General features: G+C 53.9%; 1 protein-coding gene across 3 annotated transcripts in view; it reads right to left on the reverse strand.

Moving 5' to 3' along the window:
* TLN1 (talin 1) overlaps positions 1-23547 on the reverse strand; it is a 35780-nt gene that overhangs the window by 9608 nt on the left and 2625 nt on the right. The window contains exons 2-45 of one of the 3 annotated variants that reach the window (XM_054004505.1): positions 19485-19651; positions 17166-17263; positions 16801-16930; positions 16416-16568; positions 15999-16141; positions 15470-15597; positions 14907-14967; positions 14530-14634; positions 14053-14208; positions 13712-13813; positions 13425-13501; positions 13084-13264; positions 12285-12398; positions 11846-11954; positions 11457-11665; positions 11241-11339; positions 10997-11047; positions 9107-9274; positions 8547-8841; positions 8284-8450; positions 7795-7923; positions 7390-7503; positions 7085-7198; positions 6793-6927; positions 6514-6642; positions 6312-6414; positions 6031-6239; positions 5815-5934; positions 5457-5654; positions 4984-5123; positions 4787-4880; positions 4555-4644; positions 4262-4384; positions 3591-3734; positions 3101-3262; positions 2872-3012; positions 2465-2646; positions 1978-2110; positions 1756-1857; positions 1478-1648; positions 1164-1313; positions 933-1034; positions 710-829; positions 270-416 (exon numbers count right to left, since the gene is read on the reverse strand). In XM_054004505.1, the coding sequence (XP_053860480.1) occupies positions 270-416; positions 710-829; positions 933-1034; positions 1164-1313; positions 1478-1648; positions 1756-1857; positions 1978-2110; positions 2465-2646; positions 2872-3012; positions 3101-3262; positions 3591-3734; positions 4262-4384; positions 4555-4644; positions 4787-4880; positions 4984-5123; positions 5457-5654; positions 5815-5934; positions 6031-6239; positions 6312-6414; positions 6514-6642; positions 6793-6927; positions 7085-7198; positions 7390-7503; positions 7795-7923; positions 8284-8450; positions 8547-8841; positions 9107-9274; positions 10997-11047; positions 11241-11339; positions 11457-11665; positions 11846-11954; positions 12285-12398; positions 13084-13264; positions 13425-13501; positions 13712-13813; positions 14053-14208; positions 14530-14634; positions 14907-14967; positions 15470-15597; positions 15999-16141; positions 16416-16568; positions 16801-16930; positions 17166-17263; positions 19485-19614 (5928 nt within the window). In that variant the 5' untranslated portion in view covers positions 19615-19651. Of the gene's footprint in view, positions 1-269; positions 417-709; positions 830-932; positions 1035-1163; positions 1314-1477; positions 1649-1755; positions 1858-1977; positions 2111-2464; positions 2647-2871; positions 3013-3100; positions 3263-3590; positions 3735-4261; positions 4385-4554; positions 4645-4786; positions 4881-4983; positions 5124-5456; positions 5655-5814; positions 5935-6030; positions 6240-6311; positions 6415-6513; positions 6643-6792; positions 6928-7084; positions 7199-7389; positions 7504-7794; positions 7924-8283; positions 8451-8546; positions 8842-9106; positions 9275-10996; positions 11048-11240; positions 11340-11456; positions 11666-11845; positions 11955-12284; positions 12399-13083; positions 13265-13424; positions 13502-13711; positions 13814-14052; positions 14209-14529; positions 14635-14906; positions 14968-15469; positions 15598-15998; positions 16142-16415; positions 16569-16800; positions 16931-17165; positions 17264-19484; positions 19915-23547 lie in introns of those variants that run through there. The other 2 variants (XM_054004504.1, XM_054004506.1) reach the window with 2 other exon arrangements.

Raw genomic sequence — 23547 nt, forward strand, 5'->3', positions numbered from 1 at the left:
GGAGAGCCCTGGCCTGTCACCAGCGTGTAGGTCAGTTTTCCCAGGCAGGCTGCAGCACCTGGGTATCACACTCACCCACCAGCTGCTGTTATCATGTCTGCAGAGGGGCATCCATCTTCCACCCCATCAGCTGGGCAGGGGGAGTGTGGCCAAGAGAGCCAACAGATTCCAACAGGACGAGGAAACCATCCTTGGGAGTGGTGGCTCCAAGGGCACATGGCTGAATCCAGTATCCCTCCCACCTCACCGTCGACCTCCCGACCACCTACCTTCTCAGAAACCTTGCGTGCACTCTCTATCAGCTCCTTCTTGGTGTAGGCATCACTGGGGCTGCACTGCAGGGCTCCAGCCTTGGTGACCAGGGCAGCACAGCCATGACCCAGCTCCTGCACCCGGCGCTTGATGTGGGAGCCGATCTGCAGAGGAATGTGTGTGTGACAGAATCAGCAGTGAACTAAGCCCTGCATCTGTGATACCGGCTGGGAAACACTCATCACCCAGCTCCTCTTTCCCAATCCTCCCACTCAGGAGAAGGAAAAAGGAAGCACAGCTTTGCTCCTTGTTTCTATGTCATGTTTCAGGGGAGGTGTGAAAGCTGCCTGCCCCCATCTCCAATGAGAGGTTCAAGTGTCCCTGTCCTCTGTTCTCACAAGCCAACAACCTCTGCTCTGCCCCACAGCACACTCCAGCACTTCCCCCAGGCTCGTACCTCCTCATTCTCAGCAGTGAGGGCAGCTGGCTTGGCCTCTTGTGCCAGCTGCCCATAGTCATGGGTGAGTTGGTTGGCCAGTATGCCCAGCTCATCTGGGTTGGTGGTGGATTTGGTGACCTGTCGATGGAAGAAGAGCACAAATTGGACAGGGCAAGGAGGGCAGCAGCCTGACTCAGTGGCAGACAGTGCATTCTACAGTGACAGTCTTGCTTGCACCCACCATTTCCTGCACAGTCACTGCAATAGCCTTGGCTGTCTTCACCATCGTGGTCTGGTAATCCACAAAGGTACCTTCTGGCTCACCCATGGGCCCCTCATCCAGCTGCAAGAGACCACCAGGAGATTCTGGCTCCAGCTTTGATCCACAAGGTCTTTAGCTTGTAGGATTTGACCCTGACTCTTCCCTCTCCCACATCCAACCCTGTCCAGGTCTTCTCCTTTCTCCCCTCACCTGGTTGATGGCTTGGGTGATGGAGTCCACCATGCCCCCCACAACACCTGCAGCACTGGCTGCCTCATTCAGGGTGGTGGTCAGGTCCTCCACTGCTTCCTTCATCATTTGCACAGCCTCTTCCAGAGCCTCCTGAGTGTGGGCAGCTTGCTGCAAGAACAAGCCAGAGTGAGGGAAGACAGGCGGTGGCTCCCCTCCCAACAGGGATGCTCCACACTGACCCTGGGTTTTCCATGTCTGGCACACGTGTGTGCACCATGCGGCACCCACATGCAAAGGAGAACATGCCACTGACACGTGCCCCTCCCACTCACCTTGGGGTTCCCACCAGCCTCCTTGGCTGTGTACAGCATCTGCAAGGCAGATTCAGCCAGCGTTTTGGTCTGGTCCAGGAGGTTCATCTGCTGCTGGTGGTTGGGTGTTTTGGAGGCAGCACCGACAGCTGCCATAATGAGTGGCTCAAAATACTGAGCCATTTGGGACACCTAGGGAAGAGCAGTGTCAGCACCAGCAGCTTCCAGCCCCAGCTGCATCGTATGTCTCTTCCCCAGGCACCAAGTGCCACACCCCCACTACCCTGTGCCCCCATTACCTTGTGCCCCAGCTGCGAGGCTTCAGCCCGTGCTGCAGCAGCCACAGGCTCGATGAGGTTGCTGATCTCCTGGACAGCTGTGATCATCTGATTGTGCAATGCCTGTGCAAAGAGAGGGTGTTGCATGAGGCTGCAGCAGGGCTGGGGTCCCTTCATGCTGCTGAGAGCCAAGGGAAGGATGCCCAGTCCCTTAGGCTTGCCCACAGCATGTCCCTGACCCACCTCCTGGGAGATATCTTGTCGGGGGGCCAGCTGCTGGCTGATGGCAGCGAGGGATGCCTGGTCCACCTCCCGCAGGCATCTGTTCAGGACCTCAATGGCCTCATCACACTCCCGCTGTCCTGGAGCTTTGTCCCTGAGTGACAGATGAATTAGCCAAGCACTGGCAGCTGCTACACCACCCCTTCACCCCCAGCCTTTGGCTGGTGCCAGTGAGGGGCAAGACACCTCTCCCAGGCTTTGGGGCAACCCAGTGTGATAGAGCCTGGGCTCTATCACATCAGCATGTGTTCCCATCAACCCTTGTGAGAATTGAAGGAGCAGCTTCCAGAAAGGATAAAAGGGAGAGTGTCTTCCATCCTATCCCTTGCCTGCCTACACCAGCTGTGTCCAAGGAGATGATGAGCCAAAGCACCCCAGGAATGCTTGCTCAGAGCAGGAGTATGTGCCAGCAGAGACAGAGCCACAGCCACAGAAGGACTCTGCTCACCTCATGTTGGTGATCAGCTTCTTGATGGAGTCTGAGACTGTGCGTGAGTGGCCAGCAAGCACTGACCACTGCGGTGGGTCCTTGGGGTTGACAGCCAGAGAGCGGGCAGTCTGGATGAGGCCAGCAGAGCTCTCCAGCATGGTCTTGGCTGAAATGACAATGGGCTCCATGGCTCTGCGCCCCTGCACAGGGAGATAACAGGCTGGTGAGGTAAGGGAGTGTGCATGGGAAGTCCCATGACCCTTACCCTGGAGCAACCCCTTGAAGCCCAAGGCTTGCTCCCACCTGCCCATCATACTCCCTCAGTGCAGGCCCCCCCAGGCTCAGGGAAGACACAGCTTCTCTCCACCCCAGAGCAGAGCCTGTCACAGCCAGGCTCCATCCTCCCTGTCCCAGCAGCATCCCACCTCTGGGCTGATCTGAGCAGGAACGGTGGCAAACTCTGGGTTGGAAGCGAAGGCTGTCAGGTTATCCACAGCCTCTATGAGAGGGGCAGTGGCAGCACGGCACCGCTCCCGGTTCTCTTCGTTAAACTCGCCATCCAGGGCCTGGTGTGGAGAGACCAGAGCAGTTACCCAACCCCCACCACACGCCAAATCCCATCACCACCACACTGCCTCAGAAGGGACTCCGCACCTTGATGGTCTTGACCAGGTTGGCAGTGCTGTTGGCCACCTCCTTGGCCGACTGGACGAACTGGCGCTTGGCCACAGGATTGGTGGTGCGGGAGGATGCCAGACGGCACGTGTTGCACAGGGCTGAGGTGTGTTTTGCTACAATGGTGGCTGCTGACAGCACCTGCAGGGGAAAGCAGAGTAAGGCAGGATTCACCTGCTATTCCTACAGCTCTTCCTTCCCACCCACCCTATGTAGGGCACCAGTGACCACAGGCATCCCTTTTGGGACCCAAGAAAGATCACCAAGATCCTACAATGCCCACAGAGCCCCCTATCTGGGCTGTCACCATTGCACCAAAGCTGCCAGCTGGTTCCCAGTGCAGCTGATGGGGCCTAATGAGACACTAGCCATCATCTTGGCCAACTCTTGGGACGCAGCACTTCCAACTAGCTTCATACTCCTTTTGATGCAATCAAATGCCTGTAATGGAACTCCACCCCACACTCACCTGGGACTGAGTACAGGCAGGGTCCACCAGGTTCTGGCAGGCCATCTGGATGGCTTGGTTAGCTCTAGCAAACTGAGTGGGATCCACCAAGCCCTGCTGTCCGGCCTGGCTGTTGGGGTCTGAGACTCCCACAAGATAGGCAGCCTAGGAACATGGGAGATGTGGTGAGAGAGAGCCTGCACACTGCTGTGGTAGTAGCTCTCTGGCCACAGAGAGACACAGATAGTTTCCCAGACATCGTTCTGGGAAAAGTCTGCGCGAAGATCAGAGAAAAGAATGAGAAACAATTCTTAACTTGCTGCACCTGTTGTTGTGAACATGTGGCATTTGTTATGGAGATTTGTTTACCAAAGGGTGATTTCTTAATTGCCACTGGTGATGGTGTTTGGACTAAAGGACCAATCAAGTACACCTGTAATGAACTAAGGTATAAAAGTATGGGTTTCTTAATAAAGATATATTGATCAGCCTTCTGTAATACATGGAGTCTTTGTAACCTATTACCCAGCAGGAGCCCCTTACAATAATACACTGCAGGGAGGCCCACAGAGAGCATGGGCTGCTGAGAAGTCTGGCAACATTTCCCACTGATTTGGAAGGGCAGGGATGGGGTGTATACAACAACTATGCCCCTGGGGTAAGGCTCAGGGCTGGGACTGAGTGTGTCTCACCTGGGCAGCTGCCTCTGTCAGCCCACAGAGAGCTTTGGAGGCAGCACTGATGGAGTCACCAAACTCAGGCAGTTTGCTGTTCTTGGCATTCTGGGAGATGCCAGCCATGGACTCTCCCAGCACCTGCAGGACACACCACACAGTGATTATGGACACCACTTCTGACTCCCACAGAGCTCCCAGGATCAGAGTTCACTGTGCTTCACTGGAAGGGGAGGAACCACCTTTCCCTTTATTCCCACATCCTTCCCAAGCCCTCCCTATTCTTCCTCAAACTTCCATTTAGGGCTTACCTTGGAGTTCTCCATGACACTGTCAAGGCAGTTGAAGTAGGACATGTCATTGACAGTCTGGGTGGGGTTCTCCAACAATTCCTTCACCGTCTGCGGGAACATAGGTGTCACACCCAGAGGAAAGTTCTACATCCTCCTTTTCATTCCCTCCTGTTTCTTGCAGTGGGGTGCAGCTCTCCTCACACCCAACATCTCAACCCCTCCAGTGCCTTGTCAGTATCTGGCTTCTTACCTCCAGCTCTCGCAGGGCATTGTCACATTCCTTCTGGCCTGGGGCCTGCTGGGTGCACATGGTGATCAGCTGGTTAATGCTGTCAGTCACAGCCCTGCCAAGGACATGGAAGAAAGAGCCACAGATCAATGCATGCCCCACCACCCAGCCCCACTACTATTTATGGCCAGCAGCTCTCAGGGAGCAGTTTCTCTTACCGTGCTGCTGCTGCCAGCTGATTCTTGAGGTTGGGGGCAGCAGGGTCAGCAGAGAGAGCCTTTGCAGCCAGCAGCAGCTTGCTGGAGGACATGGAAATGCTCTTCAAGTTCGACACCACCTGTGCTTGGTCCTCCTTATTCTGCAAGGAGCCAAGATGAGTTTTCTGCAGTACCTTTTAAAGTCCACACCCATCCTGGGTCTTCTCTGGGGATTTTCAAGCTGAGCCAGTTCCCTTCATCCAACTTTTCCACCAACACCAAGGAAACACGAATTCTTGCTGAACTAGCCCAAGCCACCTTCTTCTCTCTGTTGCTGTGGTTTTGTACAGCGCCAGTCCCCATCTCCCTGGCTGCATTGGCCACAGCCACGCTAACCACCACTGCCTAGCCACCCTGCCTTTGGTCGGCTACCTTCTCAGATATCCCAAATCTTTCCCTTCATTCAGGATACCCCAACAGGCATTTCCTCTCACCGGGGACTGGCTGGCCATCTCCACTCCTGCCTGCAGGAATTCATTGAAGTCATGTCCGAATTTGCCAGAGGATTTGGCCAGGTCTTGAGGGGTGCCACGCGATGCCTGAACCAGCTCATTGGCGGACTGATTGAGCCCTGCTGCTGCCTGGTTCAGCTGGCTCTGTGCCTCCTGGAAGCTCTTGGTGCTGGGAGGGAACTGGAAGGAAGGAGAGAGGTTAGGAGAGGCAGAGAGATGAGTGGAGATGGTGGATGAAGGTCTGGCGCATGCTTGCGTATATGCAAGAGGAACCCAATGCAGTTGGACCAGCCTGCATTGCTGGATTTTCCCCTTCCCCTCCTGCCCCAGCTCAGCTCACCGAATCTGACAGCAGCCTCTTGCTGGCCTCTCCCACCATGCGGATGGCAGCGTCCACGTCCCGCTGCCCTGGCAGGCAGTTAACACAGCGGTTCAGGGCCTGTGACACTGCCTTGGCCACCTGCAGGGAAGCAAAGAGAGGTCACCACCTCCCAGCCAGCTCCACAACCTTCCCACAGCCATGGAACAGGGCACACTGGGGTCCCTCTGTCTCCACCTGGGCCAGGCGCTGCTGGCTCTCTGGGTCACCAGGCTTGGCCACTGCTTTCCGGGCCTCCTCAATTAGGTTGTTGGCTTTGTCCATGACATCACTGGCGCACTCCAGCATGGCGCTCTGTGCCTGCGGGTTGGAGGTGTTGGCTGCCACACCGCGGGCAGCCTGGCTGAGTGAGCGCAGGGCCTGGGCCACTTCCCGTGCAGCAATTCCTGAGGGGATGGAGAGGTCAATGCCTGTCAGCTCAGTGCCCCTTCCCCCAGCCCTGTTGTGGAGGCGAATACCTGTGTAGTTCTCATTGCCCTGGGCCACCTCTCCCAAGAGGTGAGCGATGGCAGAGCTGACAGCTTTGGTGCTGTTCCCCAGGTCCTGGGCACACTTCTCCATCTGCAGGGGGATTGAGTTGGGACATGCTGGTAAGCTGCACCTTTTGGCAACTTCACTGTGCCAGAGTCCACCCTGAGCCACCCTTCCCTGCACTCTCACCGTCTCTCCTGGAAGAGGCTTGAGCTTGCCATCACGGGCAGCTGCCTTGGCTTCCTGCAAGTCCCTCTCCAGGCTCTGCACCAGACCCAGTGCAGAGTCTATCTCCAGGGGTCCACATGCCTCCTGAGCCTGTGACAGAGCAGAAGGGAAGGTGAGCAGGTGACCACAGAGCCCATCTGGCTGTGGCAGAGACCAGAACCTGCCACCAGGCTGTCCCCACTGCTCCCCACTGCTCTGCACAGCTGGTGTCTCACTGTAGGATGGGACTTAGCCTCTCACCTTCTGGGCTGCTGTGCGGAGCTCAGCCAGAGCTGCAGCCAAGTTCTTGGCACACTGGCTGAGCTGCATAGCAGAGGCTTGGTCCGTTATGGTGGGGACAGTGGCTTTGGCTGCAGCTACCATCTTCCCACCAGGCTGTTGGGCCAAAAAAATAAACAGTGAGAAGGGGACAAACATGCAGCATCTCAGCTGCCTGTGTGCAGAAGATCTCCCAGCATCTTAAAAGGGACAGGCACAATAGGAAAGCTGTAATGCCAGAGCTGGCATGGGAGGCTCTAGGCAGCATGGGTACCTGTAGGAAGTTCTGGCTGGCAGCAATGAGAGCCAGCTGGGCACTGGGGCTGTCCGGCTGGGACTGGCTTCCTCGCACACCTTGCACCAGCATCGGGATCTGCTCTGCCACCACCTGCCAGAGAATATGGTCACTGAAGAGGATCAGTCAGAAGGACATGGATTCAACCCAGGACCAGTGATCAAAGGACCAGCTCCTACAGGATCCAGTCTGACCACTGTGGCAGAGCAGAAAGCACCAGCATGGCTGATGGGAGGTGAGACAGGGAGAGAGAGGAGATGCCAGGATCAGGCCCAGGCCCTTACCTTGCAGCTCTGCACCAGCTGCTGCTGAGCAGCAGGGTTCTTATTGGAGGAGGAGGCGTGCTGCGCAGCGGCGATGGTCTGTGTGGCCGAGGCAGCGGCCTGCTTGGCTGCGTGCTGGCACAGGGAAGCACAGGTTAACGCTGGCAGTTTGTATTGAGCCCCACCACCATGACCAGGGCCCAGATCCCCCAAACAACTTCTCCTGTGGCACCTGAGCATCCTCAGCACCCCAAAACAACACAGTGCACACAAGGGAAGGGAGATCTCTTTATGATGCAGCATGGACACTGTACTTGAAAAGGACTTTACCCCTCTGGAAAGAGGAGTTGTATGGGGGCTCCTGGACAGGCCTTGCTCACTGACTGTGCTTGCTTGCCCTTTGCAGATCCTTGCCCAGCACCTCACCTCCAGCTTGTGCACAAGCTTCTTCTTGATGGCATTCTGGGCTGCAGCATTGGTTGCCATACGGAGCCCTTCTGCTGCCTCACGCAGCCGCTGCTGCTGCTCCTCGCTATCTGGGTGGGCTGCAGCTCCCTAGAGAAAACAGAAAACCCATCACATCTCTCAGGGACCATGGAGTCCCTTTTCCTCCTGAAACAGGACCTCTGTTCTGGCCCCCACAAGATAGCCTGTTTATGGTACTTGGGAGATGTTCACAGCCTCTCTGGAAGAGTCCAGCAGCAGGAGCTATAACAGGTTCTCTGCTACCACCCACAGCTTCCTGAACCTCTTTCCCAGGAGGAGCCCACGCCACAGGTCCCTGGCTCAATGCAAGACCTTGCTCTGGGAACTGCTGCTCAACCAGGGGCTGCTCATCCGCTACCCAGCACTGAGCCAATAGCATTGGACAGGACTGGGGCCAAAGCCAGGATCCACCCTTCCCCACACACGCACTTTTGCAGCCTCCACCATCTTGGCAGTGGCATCAGCCAGGATCTTGGCTGCACTCAGAAGCTTGCGTGAATTCTCCAAGTCTGTCTCTCCCTCAGCATCAGCTTTGATGGCATTGACAAGGTCAGAGGTGGCCTGGGCCAGAATACGAGCCTGACGCACCATTTCCCCTGGAACAGAAAGGAAGTGTGGCCTGTTAGCAAGTCCCAAGGGCTCTCTGATACCTCCCTATCCATTGTGCTCTACCCTGGGTGTCTCACTCTCACCTGCATCGCCCATGGAACTGAATATATTCTCAGTGACGTTGAGGATGGTGTCAGTGGCCTGATCATAGCGCCCGATGGGCTGCCCACCCAAGGCATGCTGCTTGATATGCTGCAGCAGATCGTTCAGGGCCTGGGTGACAGCTGTGGCTGCCACCCCCACCTGCTTCAGGAGCTGGTCATCGCTGGTGGCTGCCTTAGAGGCCTCCACACAGCCCTCAGCTGATTTGGCCACCAACTTGCCAGCCTCGATCAGCTGCTCCTGGCAAACTGGGGAGCTGATTGTAGGAGCCACAACCTGGAAAGGAGAACAAAGGCTGGGCAGCAAGTGTGGTATGCTCCATGGAGGAACTATCCCAAACTTCTGCTCCTCCAAAGAGGATCGTCATTGCTTGGGCACAGTGGCAGGACCTCCAAGAGGCGGCCTGTACTTCCTGTGCCAGATTCCCAATGTCTTGCCTTAGGACATGTGGTCCTGGCACACCTAGAACCGCTGCAAAGCTGCCCCCCAGTCAGGTGCATCTCACAACCCTGCTGAGGCAAGGGTTAACCTTGCCGCTTACCTTGGTGCAGGCCACCAGCTGGGAGGTGGAGAGGGCGCACTGGGTGGCCGCTGCGATCACCTGTGTCTGCAGCACGGCGTCCTCTGTTTTCTGAGCCACATTCTTGGCTTTGAGCACCAGCGCAGCAGCAGCGTTGGCCACCGCCTTTGCCAGTTGCATAAGCATGTCCTGGGAGGGGACAGAAAGGGTCAGAAAGGCAGCCATGGCAGTGGGAGCAGCCACAGCCATCTGCAGGGCTCTCGTGAAATATTCAGATGGGAAATGTGAGCCCTTGGGGCCCTTTCATCCACTCTGTCCCAGCACCAGCAGCACTGAATACCTAGAAAGGCTGGCAACACCTTGACCCCATCGCCACTGTATTCTACAGCTGGCAGTGAAGCTGTAGTCTGGCCCTGAGCTGCAGCCTGCACTGCCACCAACACCACCCACAGAAGCTGGGGCAATGCTCAGCATCACTGCAATATCCACTCCCCAGGCAACCACCTGTCCCTGACTGTACCACAGCAAGAACCTGCTGCAAGGCACTGCTGGTACTTCCTGGATTTGATTGGGTTTGCAAATATTTGAACACAGTGAAAAGATGACAAACCCTTCCAGCCAAACAGCATGCACAAGCCAACCATGGCACACCCACACCGTGGGCAGCTGCCAGCAAGAGGCAAGTGGGAGATGCTCCCATGCTGGCCACTGTATTGTAGGTATGCTGGCTATATTTATTTTGAATTCTAACTTCTTGGCTGACAAGCTAGAATACATCTCTGCTGTTATTTCCGAAGCTAAAAGAAAGATGTGACAAGGCAACCAGCTTCCTCTCTCCTCGGTGACAGGTACCCAACAGGTGCCAGGAGGCAACAGGCAGGGACCAGCACATGATGAACTGCTTTCCTGCAGGGTACCAGACGTGACAGCATACTGCAGCCTTCAGGATTAGCCCCTGTGGCACACTTCTGGTGAAAACTGGTAGCACCACCCCTAAATAGCAAAAATCCTGGTAGGCAAGGCAGGGCTCTCTGCCTACTGTAGCTGCCAGCCTCCTGCTGTGTGTGTGAGATCACAGCAAGAAGCCCTGCACACCACAACAAGTAAGCCTCTGGCCACCAAACCAGAAGAGTTACAGCATCCCCTCACCTCCTGCAAGCCAAGATTATTCCAACTGCAATCCATCACCTTTTGCAACAGGAGGAAAGACTGGAGAGTGCATGCATCCAATTCAAGAGTCCCCAGACCACTGCATCTGAGCCCATCAAAGGAAGTACGTACACTCAGGTCTGACAACTGTGAGGCAGAACATCCTGCTGCTTGACTGCAAATTGTCTTCCAGGTCCTAAATCTGACCATTGGGGATATTCTATCCTGCCACTGCTGCATGGCCAAACATGGCTTTCTGCTCTGCTCCTAGCTTTTCTGCTCCCCTTAGATATCTTTCAAGGCCTCTCTACTCAGCTGAATCTGTGCAGCTGCCATGAACAGAAACCCCTTCTTTCTAGATTATTTTGGTCTATAATGTGTCTGGATTGTCCTCCCCAGCACAGTGCTACCTCCTTTGTGCTGGCAGAAGCAATCATGGGAAAGCAAGCCAGTTGGCAGTCAGCTCATTTAAAAAAAACTGCCCCACAAGGCTCCACCCATACTGGGTCTCTGATGAGGGCAGGCAGGCAGCTCCCACAGGCAGGGAGCAGCAGGCAGGGCTGAGGTGGCTGCAGGGGGTGATCTCCAGAGCAGCACTTGCTCCAGCAGCAACCTGAGTGCATGGACTTCGGAGATCCAACCACCAGAAAAGCAGAATTTTGCAAGAGCTCTTTTCCAAAGATTTCAGATTATAGTTCCCAGAGTAGCGCCCTTCACATTGGAGATGGCAGAGACCACCAAGCCAAGCCAGACCTGTTTTACCATCTTTGGTTCAGAGGAAGGCAGGATCCAAGCACACCGGTTTTCTGGGATCTACATAGAATCCACAAGATAAGAGGTGTTATATCACTCTAGAGACAGAGATGGGCAATGGCCTGTCCCCTCCCTCACAAAGTCACCACTGGGCACCAGCGAATGTTCAGCCCGGACTCCTCCTGCGAGGTCCTGTGCAAAGGCTGATAATTTTACGGAGCGGGTGTTCTTGGTTGCTGCTGGGTGCACTCACCTGGAACCGGGGGTCAGTGTCACTCTCCCCTATCTGCTGCAGTAGCTCCCCACTGGTTTGCCCCACTAGGCCAGCAGCCTGCAGGAGATTCTGGCGAGGCTGCAAGGAACAAGGCAAAACCAACACAAGGCTCATGAGCAAGCCTTAAAACTTCACTCAGTGGTTTCCCCTGGCTTCCCCCTTCTTCTCGGTCCCACAGCCCCTCCAGCTCCCCACCTCAGCGCTGGCAGGCTGTGCTGTTTTGAGCAGGTCTGAGACGGCACTCGCCAGGTTCTTGGCTGCCTGCAGAAGCTGCCGCCCATTCCCTCCCTCGTCCTCCATCAGCGCAGCCAGCAGCTTCACACCCTTCGACATCTCCGTCAGGTTGGAAGAGATGGTGGTGACGGCGCAGCCCACAGCGGTGTAGTCCGTGTCTGCTGGATCCCCTGCACAGGTAAGAGAGGAGTCAGGATGGGATGTGCTCCAAGTGATGCTCCAAGAGCATCCCCACACCTGCCACTGATGTGGTTTTCCTTTCAGGGAGCAGAAGGAGTCTTTCAGCCAGACAAGAGAGACCAAGAGTTTTACTGAACTGGGGCATCTCTCTACTCCAACTCTCCATGTACCTGCAGTGAGGTTGACGACTGAGGCTGTGCCAGCAGTTATGGCATCCACTTGGGAGTGGATCTCATGCTTTGACTCATCCATCTTGTTTTTGCGCCAAGCTTTTGATGCCTGAATGGGGAGAACAGGATCAGGAGATGGTGGTAGAAGTGGTGGGTAGATGCACAGATGCTCACACAGAGAAGTGCAAGGAAGAGGATATAAGAAAAAGACCTGTGAAGACCTGTAACCACCCAAATTCCCTAGTCTACCATGACCAAACAACATGACCAAGTGTCCCCTCCATGGCTGCCCACAGAGTGGGATACAACTCCATCTCTTTTGAGGCAGCAGGTCTTCCCATGAGCTGCTAACACTTCTTCTGGGAATGTGGCCGGCCTCACCCAGCCCAGCTTCCAGCAAGGTCCATCCCTCAGCACCCCACCTTCACCCAGCACTCACAGCATCCTGCCCAAGAGGTGGCAATGTCTCAAAGTCGTCCAGCGTGGCCTGGGCTGCATGTACAGCCTGCATGCTGGAGTTGATAGTGCCAGTCAGGGCTTGCTGGGCTGAGGTCTGCAACATAGAGACAGAATGAGTGAGATATGTCAAAGGCTTGGAATCTAGGATTACATATTTGGCTCAAATGCTCCCTGGCAATGTGCTGCTGATGAGACCACTCTAGGTAGGTCTCCACAAAGTGGGGTGCACTTAGCAAAAAGGAAGTCTCCCCTCTGCAACTCCCACTGGAAAATGCCTTATGCCATCATGGTTACAACTAAGTCTCATAGTTAAGCAGCTCTTGGGGAGTGGGAAGAAGATGCTGTGAGATCCCACAAGGCTTTTACAGCAACTGCCCACACCAGGCTGCACGGAGCAAAAGAAATCAGCCTCCTCATGGCCTTTTCCAACTGCTTCTCCAGTTGCACAGGAGATGGGGGCACTAAAACATGGCACTGGGTTCTGCTGCAAACCACAAACCTAGTGGGGCTGTCCAGTCACAACCTGAAATGAGAGGCTGCAGTCCCTAGCCAGACTAAAACACTGGGGCATAGCTCAAGTTTGCAGAGAAGATGCAGGAGGACTCTGGCTCAGCCAGGCCAGCAAGGACACAAAGCCAGTGGCACAGAGCCCCTGCTCTTCACAGCAAAACAATCCTTGGTCATTGGATTTGGACTTGGACCCAAACAGATTGGTCTACACAAGCCTGACAGTCACCTCTCAGAGTTTGTGCCCTATGGTGAACACAAAAAAAGCTTACCAGGGGAGGCATGTGCCCTCGGTGCATCTGGCCACTGGTGATTTGCAGCTGAGGCTGTGGCATTGTGCCCACCTGGAAGTTTTCTGGCCCTCCAGCCCCTGTCCGCATGATGGCTGGCAGGGCCACTGAGCCCAGCTCTGCCTTGCCTACACGGTTAAACTGCTGCTGCATGACTGTTGACCTGAAATGGGGAGAAATACCAGGTAAAGGAATGCCTACAGTGCTGGCACCAGGCTCTGTGGGCGTGGCAGCTCTTCCTCCTTGCTGTGCTGCAAGCTTTGCTGGAGCACACTCTCCATTCAACTCCTGTTCGGCAGCTGCCTTGCTCCTGGAAGACTTACTTCTTTGGAGACACAGAGTCTTCCAGCATAGTGGACTCCTCATCACCCTCCAGTCCAAAGTGGTCTTTGCTCTTTTTCTGCAAAGGGAAAGATAAAATGATAACCCCAAGCCCTCCCCTCCTCCTCCTGCAGCCAGACACCATACCAGGGTCACAGGGTCCCCCTGCCCTGCCTCCAGCTTTCCCAGCAGTACCTTCTGCCAATGGTTGTTTGGAGGCAGCTGGAAGGCACATTCTGTATGGCTCTCTGGAAAGGTACTATCAGTGCCGTTGTCAGCACAGCCTCACCTTTTTAAGGATGATATCAATGTAGCCAGCAATCAGCTGGGCGATCTGTTCTCCTTCCGTTGTCTGCACTGAGTAGTAACCATCCTGGTAATCTCCAAAATCCTGCAACAGCAGGGCACAGGGTAGCACCAGAGCAGGGCACTGGCAGCCATCCTGAGCCCCTCTGGTATGCACTAAGCACCCAAGCACCAGCCTTCAAAGCAAGCGCTGGGAGAGGCACCAAAGGAGGGCAAGGCTGTGCCACCATGGAGCAACAGCTAAGAGAGGGGCTGGAGTGAGAGCAGCCCCCCTGCAGGGGTACCAGCAGGAAGGAGGCATGGGAGACCAGTGCTGGTCCCTACCAGGGTGAAGCTCTTGGGCGAGGCTGCCCAACGCTTGATGTTGGTCAGGCTCCACTCCTGAATCACTTCCTTGGTCTTCTCATCCACGCGCATCACACACTCCTTGGTGATCCCCAGCAGCCGTGGCACCAGCTTGTTCTTCCCCTTCATCTTCTCCTGTGGGTCATAACAGAAGGTCTGTGGGCTATCCCCAGGATGGATCCACTCAGGCAGAGATATCTGAGGTCTGCTATAGCTACCAAAACACCTGTAAGGCCACACTTTCTAGTGGTGACAATTACCACACGTAGCTTGACAATGAGAAAAAGCATGAACCAAGGGATAGGAAGGCAGTGCACAGGGAAATGCAACAGGGAAATGCAAAATAAACTGGAGCAACATAGGTTGAGGGGAAGCAGCTGGAGACACAACAGATGGATGCTGAAGAAGCAGAATTTTGGTGAGTCTGAAGTGGGACCGGGGGGGCTGCTGCTCTACCTTGACCAAGAAGAAGGAGACCCCATAGGTCTTGAGGGAACGGGCAAGTTTCACATAGCGAACTTTGGCTTCGATCTCACTCATGTTCCCACAGTTCTTGTGGGCCTGCAACAGCAAAGACAAAACATTGCACCAGCTCCACAGTCCTGGCTTGATACCATTGCACAGCCCTTCTGGGCTCTCCCCAGCCCACCAGCATCCCCTGCACTAGCTTTGATCTCTGAGACCTCAGGAGCTGCCTTGTCTGCCCACCTACAGCTCTTGCTCCTGTTTCTCACCCACCAGACTGGTGTGTGCTGCCTCCTCAGACAGGAGCACCTCAACCTTTAGTGAGGAGGAACAAAAAGTCCAGAACTCAACCTCCCCACTGCACATACCATGAAGATCTTGCGTTCTCCTTTCTGCTTGATGTACTCCTTGGGCAGGAAATCCTTGAGCCTGCCAACAGACAGCCAAGTGAGTTGTTAGCAGCAGAGCCCAAAGCCAGCGTCCGTCTGTCCTTGACTATGAACAAGTCCAACCCAAAGCTGCAGACAAGCCCCTGCCAGGGCATAAGCTGAAGTTTTTGGAAGCAGTAAGAATGTGGGAGAGATTGCTGCAGCTATGAAAGCTGTCCTAGTTAAAAGTGGAGTAAAGCTGCTGATAATGCAGCCCTTTGTGTGGCATCAAGGCAGGCCAGGGGGTGGGCTAGGGCCACCTCCACAGCAGCTGACTGCATGTCCCTATAGGGCTGCCAGAGGGCGCAGGATGGGGGGCTGGCACCCCTCATAGCTGGTGTGGATCCCTATGCTTGGGGACTGTGCTGTTGGGAGGAGAGGGGTTGCACCAGAGGCACCCAAACCCCCAGAGCCCCACAAGGCATTGTGGTACTGCCAAGTGGGTGCTGCCAAGCTGCCCCAGTGGCCTCAAGGCAAGCCCAGGGGCTCCTCAGAACACTCACTCCAGAAAGCCCGGCTTGTGCTTCTGCTCGTTGTATGGCCCAAACTGGATCTGGCACTGGTGGCCAGCAAACTCACAGGCTTTGTCAAAGGAGACAGGGTGGGAACCGTTCAGAATGTCATCACGAGCCTGTTTGGGAATAGAAGACACCATAGTGGGCTGGGCAGCCACGCAGCCATGTCACTGCTCTCCTCCATATCAAGCATGATGTTTTACAGACTTAAAAGAAGTGGCTCTGAAAAACAGGAGTATGTAGGACCAGGCTGTTCCCTACAGGCATCAAGCCTAAGAGAGGAACAGCAGCAGGATTTCAGGACGGTTCCTACCAGACAGAAGTGACATGGGATTACGTGGGGAGCTCTGGAGTACCCAGAGGACAGGACTGGTATTGCCAGTGTTGGCTCTTACCCAGGACATAACTGAGTATCCCAAAATACCTCCCCATCATGGCTCCTGACAAAACCTTCAGCCACCAGCCTTGTCAGGGGCTGGCAGGAGGCAGTGGAACCAGGTGCTCTGGGAAGCTGTACCTGCACATAGAGCAGGTTGAGCTGCACAGGATCTCTCGAGTCCACGTTCTGATCAGAGTAAAAGAACTTGCGCCGCAGCAGTAGAGTTTCATTATCATCGATGCCTTGTTCACGCAGGGTCCGGCCGTGATCCAGCCAGTTCACTGCAGACAACGCCAGGGTGTGAGCAGGGACAGGCACCAAGGCATGGCTGATCCCAGCCCCGGGGCTGCTTAAGCCAAGTGAGAAATGGATGTCTGCCTGATGCATTCCAGCTCTCACCTGTCTGCCCTGGGCCTCCAGGCAGGAGATATTCTAGGAAGTGTGGACACATGTTCCTTCATCCACATGTTTCTCTCCACACCCTCTTCCCCTCACAGGGGTCCCTGCTCCCCTCCCCCAAGGCTGAGCCCATTCCCAACACATCCAGGCACTTACACTCATCATCTGTGTGCAACTTCTGCTTGAGCTTTTCCATCTTCTTCTCATCTCGCAGCAAAGTCTTGTCCTTCTTGAGAGTGCCAGTAACCTCTTCCTTCTTCTCTTCCATGATCTCCCGTACAAGTGAATACTCATCATAGTTAGTGATGCCTGCAGGACAGCAGAGAACCAAACTCAGAAGGACTATTCTGTCAAATACAGAGCATGGATCAACGCAAGGCTGAGGAGCAGTGTCCCCTCCCTAGTGTCACACACCCCTCAGATACTCCTGCTGCCAGGCCATCTGCCACAGAGCTGTTGCTTCTCCCCCAGAAGCCTGTCAGATTCTGCCATTCTTTCCCTACCTCCCCCTTCTTCCCCCCTGTCGCTGTCCTCTCCTCACCAATCCGGGCACATATTGTCATGAGCATGTCCGTGACAGTTTTGGAGTCATCCACCATCACCGTCTTCACTGTCCCATCCAGCATGCGGATCTTCAGGGGCCGCTGCTTCTTCTTGTACTCCATGGTATCCTGCAGGCACAGCGGACCACAGCTACCAGCAGTGGCACCAGTGCAGGGCACCCACATCCCAGATCAGGCCAACAGCTCCCCCCTGCCCGGTGCAATAGTGGGGATGCAATAGGGTATGCTGCAGGGCACAATGCAAGGCAACACAGCAGGCACCCATACCACCTCCATGCTGTAAGCAAGACATCCAACCACAGAGTGAAGGATGAAGCTGGAAGGATGTGGGATGGATACATACCCCATTGCGAAGCATGTAGTAATCCAGAGCCTTCCCAGCCTCCAGCCAGATCCCTTTCTTTGGGTCTTCATCCGAGAGGAAGAGCCCAAAATCATTGGCTGAAAAACAGGTACAGTCTCTGACAGGGTAGTCCTGAGCAGCAAAGGGCCACCACAATGCCACTCTGTGCCCAGGGATATGCACTGGTGCAGCCCAGTGTGTGAAGCACAGCAGCCCCGTGAAGGCTGGAGCCCAGACCTAATGACAAACAAAAGCTGGCACACAAGCTCTAAGGTTTTACCACAGTTATCTATGGAAAAAATCATCTGCAGTATGCCTATGCAACATTGAACTTGGAACTGACAGACACAACAGAAGGAAGAGCTTGCAGTTGTGGCTGACAGCTCTCTGAAATCTTCAGTGCAATGTGTAGTAGTAGTGAAAGTAAGGTAGTAAAATGCAGGGGATCAGCAGGAAGGGTGCTAGGAACTGGTCTATAAAATCTAGGCAATCCACACTTTGAGTACTCTCTGGTGGTAGGGTCTGCATCTCCTCAGGACACAGCACAGTTTGAAAAGATACAGAGACGCAACTTGAATAATGGAACCGTGGTGCGAGGGACTAGAGGAACTGGGACTTATTTTTTTTGCAGAAGAGGAGGCTGAACAAGCTCAAGGCTTACAAAGTCTCAGAGGTGGTGAGTAAATATAATTCACCAAATCCTGCTCCCTCAGGGTGGGGTACCTGGTGAAAGGGCTGCTGCTGGAGCCTGGGCAGTGGCTCCCCAGCTCAGACCCACAGGGACATGCCCGTTTTTATGTAGCAAGAGGCCAGGACCGCGCCTGGCTTTGCCTTGGAAAGGACCTTCTCCACCCCTGCAACAACCCTGCACTGCAGGCTGTCTTGGCAGGCTATGTTTATAACTCCTCATCTTGTTGGCAGCTCTCTTTAAGGAGGGACAAATTCCTGAGCCGCCCTGTGCCTGCCTGGCTAACGCTGCTGTTAGGATCCTACTAAACCGGGAGCAGAAAAATCATGAAAGCTTGCCATTTTATTTTTGAAGTAAAAAAAGAACAACAAAAAACCAAACTGTTTTCAAAGCAAATTCCAAGAGGATAAATCCAAAGCACTGAAAACTGAGCAGCTTGCCCCAGATCCATGGGCTGGGTGGGGAGAGGCACTTCCTGAGACAGAGCAAGAGCAGAGCTGGAAATTTACACCAAAGCTCCCCCAGCCCAAAGGTGATAAAAAACCAGGGCAGTTCAAAAAAGGAGCCCAAGTGCCCGTGTGTAAGGAGAGCAAAGAGAAGTAAAAGCTGCAAGGAACACATAGGAAAAGAAAGGCTGTGAGCAACTGAAAAGGAATGCAGAAATAAGAAGTTCCCTTTAAGGTCTTCCCCTTGCTGCTTTTTTTATAAACAGGCTGGCTCACACCCAGGAGCAGGAAATGCAATGCTCCTTCCAACACCACTATAGCCCTGCATATCCAAAGACATCCAGTCTCTTGCTGAAGCTGAAAGCCTTAGTCTGCTGGACTGCTGACCAGCCGGGCATGGTGTGAGAAGGCATTTCCTTTCAACCTCAAGGAATGTGCTGCTCCCAGATGTCGCTGCACTCCCCCTCCTTTTCCCATGACTTTTGACCTCCACTTTGCTCTCTTCCATGGCACACCCGCTTTTGGAGGTTGCAGGGACTCAGGAGAGCCCCTGAGACAGCATCCCAGAGCTCCAACCCCCCATCCATGATGGGGACAGGCCACATCCGCGTGGGTGTGAGTCACATCATGAGCTCATGAGCCATAGGCTAAATTGTGAGCCTAGCGGCAGCAAGAAAATACTGGAGCTGAAGCAGCCTAGATAGGTAATTGAGCACCAGCAAGGGTCTGGCAGAGAGCTGCCAGTGGGAGACAGACCCAGTGGAGATTACACATATCCCAAGAAAGAAAAAATTAACTCAAATGATTTATTAATGTTTGCTATTACCCCTGCAACTATTTAAATGCATGTAGCCCTAGCTAGTGGTGATGAATGTAAGTAGGACAGAAGAGCAGAGACAGAAAGGGCAGCAGACTCAAATTGCTTAGAGTTATTTCACTTCCAGATGTGGTTTCCTAACTTTTAAACACACAAACGTTCTTCTGGGGTGTTGAGGAGGGAGTCTGAGAAACTCAGACCATCACAGCAACTGGGCAAGAGGACTTGGATCCCGCTCCCCCCACCCGACCACTTCTCTGGGAAAGTGCCAGAGAGGCACAGACAGAAAAGAAAAGGGAGACGAGTGAAATGCCACAAGCTAAGCCAAGGCAGTCCTGGCATGGTAGCCAGTCCCACCACGGACTTACACTGTCCTATCTGTGCCTCAGGCACCCGCTCACGGATCATCCGGCAGGCATCGTACACCATGGTGGAGGGCTCAAACTGCATTGTCTTCACCACATTGCCAATGCTGATCTTCAGTGAGAGGGCAACCATGGTAGCAGCTGGGCTGTCCCCACTCCTGCGTCACCTGCTGAGGAGACAGGCGAGCTCTGACTGCTGACCTCACCAGTGTGTAGTGTGCTTGCTCCCTCCTCCTTCGGCAGCACCTGAAAGCCAGGATTCAGCTTCCAGTGGTAAGCAAAGGGCTGCAGCCTGTGCTGGCAAGCCTGTGAGAGGTCCCCTTCCAGGTCCCCTGGTTCCCCTGAGAGGTTCCCTCAGGTCCCCTTCAAGACCCTGGGACCTGAGACCAGCACTGGGACCCCTACTTCCTTATCCTAAGGTCCTAAAGCCAATTTTACTTGCCTGTGGGAATGACAGCAGCTGGTACTCACCAGAGATACTGCCAGGCAGAGGAAGTGAGCATGAGGGAGCACAGTAGATAAGCTGTGACAGCATGATGGAAGGGGTTATAATTAAACCTGCCATGACACAGAAGCCACAAGAGGAAAACCAAGCATTGACCCAGAGCTGGCAGGGCCCTGCCCCAACTATCTGGACTTCTCATGTCACCAGCAGACAGTGCCGAGCTGGCAGCCTGAGCACAGAGGGACGGAAAAGCCTGAAGCTGCACAGGGAGGCAAGATAAGGGCACCAGGCATTGAATTCACACATTAAATGCAGTTACCTGGGAAAAGCACCACTCATACCCAAGGTGTGCTCATGAGATCAGGGTCTACGGCAGCAGATACCACACCAACCCAGGGCACAGACAATGCACAGGAGGGCAAGGGACCCCTGTGACAGGTCTTACTGCATGGGTATACAAGAACCACACCATGCCATCTGAAAAAGGACTCAAGCAGGGTCCAGCTTGAAGGATCAGCTTCATAGAATAGAATCATAGAATCATCAGGGAGATGATAGAATCAGTAACCCCTAAATCACTAGATCATATCACTCAGCACCAGATCCAGATGACTCTTAAACACCTCCAGGGATGGTGATTCCAACACCTCCCTGGGCAACCTATTCCAATGCTTCATCACCTTAACAGTGAATTTTTTTTTTCTGAAATCTAATCTGAACCTTCCCTGTCTCAAGGCTATTCTCTTGTCCTCTCACTGCAGGCAGGCAGAAGAGAATGGCCCCCATCTCACTACCTCTTTCAGGTAGTTGCAGAGTTCAGGCTTAAAGGATTGCATAGAGCAGCTTCAGAGCAAGCACCCCTCAACAGAGCTCCAAAACAACAGCTTTAATAACACCTAATCAGAACTGCAATATCTGTATTGCAGAGTAAAAGCTGAAAGAAGTAACAAATAAAAGGAGGTCGTACATAAGTGCCCCACTTGCCTGATGCAGCTTTTAAGTGTCCTTCCCTTCAGATCTACCCACTGGGAAACAGCTTTCAGTGCTTTCCCAGGTTGCCAAACGCCTCAGGGTCCCCTCCCAAGTCCTTTGCTCCTGCCCCACTGCTCCATGCCCTTCTCAGAATTCCGTGTCCCTGACTGGCCCCAACCTGATGCTCTACAGTAGTGACATGCCTTTTCCCCTCCCTGAGAGCCTGCTCATGCAGAGCAAGTCCCCTGTTCTGTTGACCCAGGCTGCCTTGTCCTTAAACTCCAGTGACGGGAGGATGCAAGAGCACTGGTGGGATGCACATCTGCTTATTCTCTTTTAGATTCATTTGCTCCTACCAGACTTCCTATTATGGCTGTCAGGGAAAGCTGATCTTGCATTCTCAGCCTGGCCTGGGAAGGTTCTTGGACAAAATGTGCTGGCAACCTTCCTCACAGTGCAGCAGCACTTGGTGAGTCTGTGCATCCCTGCCTGGCCACTGCCAGCTCCAGTCCCCCTGGGAGTGGGTACACCAGCAGCAGGCTTCTCTCACAGACCTGAGCAGCCTAGGGGCAGGATCCGTGTCCAGATTTGGCCAGAAGCAAGTCAGAGGGCAAGGGGCCTGCTCCTGAAGAGCCATAAAGCCACGCTGGTGGTGCAGGGTGGAAGGCAGGGACCAAGGAGCATGCCGCCTCCGCCAGCACATGGAGCAGCTCCAGCTCTGCATTCCTGAGCCGTTCTGCAATGTTTCTGCGGAGGCCCGTGGCCCCCACTGTCTCCGCTGTTGAGGAATGAAATGCACTTCAGCTCTTGAGCGAGGGAGCCCATCGGCAGAGGGAGGGAGGTAGCAGAAGCACCCGCCGTGCCATTGCCATCTATCCGGAAGCACTAGCAAAGCCATGGAGCTGAACAAACGAGGAACACTCTATCATGGAAAGGGTTTTCCAAGTATTTCATATGCAGGGCGGGCTGCTGCGGTCACCAGGCCAACTTCTCTACATCTAAAAACATTCTCAAGTTGAGCATAAAGCTGCTTTCCATCCCTCTGCAGGAAAAGGAGAATATGCCTCTGACAAGACAAGGTCAGAGACCATGGAGGACAGAGTGGAGGACAGTAGAGAGGAACTGAGAGGAGCCAGGACATCTGCCACTAGTTCTGTATCCTCCTCTTGCCCTCACAAAGCCACCCAAAACCAGGCACTTCACCAGAGGCACCCTCAGCACACCCTTCACAGGGGTCACTGTGCTTCCCAAGACCCCACAAGAACATGACTGCTCATGCCTTCCCACTCCCAAACACTTAAAAAAATTAGAGCTCAGCAGGGAAGATGCTGATGACATCAAGGAAAACCTCGGAGAAAAGGGAGATGGTGCACTTCAATTTCCATATTCTATGGAAAAAGTCAAGGCTCTAGCAGCTGAACTTTGCTGACAGCAGTGTCTAGAGCAGAAACATTCTCTGCTGCAAAAGGACAACTCCTCAAACTGGGGTAAGGTTTGCCAGCAAAATGTGGCAACTAATCACACAAGGTTTGCAAATCTGCTACCTGATGTGAGGGCATCAATGCAGGGCTCAGCCCCGACAGACGTCTCCCCTCCATGAACCATGTGGAGAGAGAAAAGCTGGACTAGATGTAACAAATGAGACAGCATGGGAGCCTGGCACTGCAAACAGAAAAAAAAAGGACAGTGAAACTCAAGTTGTCCCTCTAGAAAGAAGAAAAACAAAACAATCCAAACAAACCAAGTCTTGATGAACACACACCAAATTTTTGCTGGCTCACCTCCAAGAGAAAGCAAACCTATTCTCAGTCAAACCTATTCTCAATCACATTGTCAGTATGCAAAGTCAGATAAGGCACTGGAGCAGCCGGATTAACACACTTCTGCATTTTATAGCAAGTTGTGTACAACCCTTTTTGAACCACAGGCACGCTTCTGAGCCAATCCCAAGATGATGAGGGGGAGGGGTTAACCTTAGTGGGGTCCCACCACTTCCCCCAAGAGCTGCTGCAGCTTCCTCCATCTCACCCCACACAATGTGAGCAAAACCAAGACAGCGCTGGAGGCCTCCAGCTCTGCCCGAGGGCAGGGTCAGTGCAGGCAGGGCTGCAGGCAGACAGGACCTGTGTGGCCCAAAGAACCACAGTGTCATTGCCAGGGACCACTGACAGCAAGTTTTTGGTCACATGATGGAATTACTATATTTCTGTCGGATGAGTTCACTGCTGCAGTAACGGTTACATGGAAGGGTTTGCGTCTTAAAAGACAAAAAAAACAAGCAAAATTCAACTGCAGACAGCTAGAACATTTGTGATGCATTTCCAGAACAAGATGCAAATCTTCAAATGCCAACAGTTCTGTCATTTTTATTAAGTTCTCTCTTAAGGGATACTCCGAAAGAGGTTTTGTAAAGGGGTTTGGTTTTTCCTTCTTTTTTTATGGCAATACCAAATTTCACCTGGGAAAGGCCCCACTGCAGACCACCTCTGTACTGGGAGCTGGCTGTAGGAAGCTTCATCAGCTGCAAACCATCCCAGTGCTGGGGCTTTCCACAGGCACAGCCCAGTCAGTACAGCCACTGGCACAGCTAGGAAGATACCAGGCCACCAAAACACAATGTCTACAGCAGTGGCTTGGCCAGCACATCAG

Source organism: Vidua macroura, chromosome Z, assembly GCF_024509145.1.
Source record: "Vidua macroura isolate BioBank_ID:100142 chromosome Z, ASM2450914v1, whole genome shotgun sequence".
In the NCBI taxonomy this organism is placed as follows: Eukaryota; Metazoa; Chordata; class Aves; order Passeriformes; family Viduidae; genus Vidua; species Vidua macroura.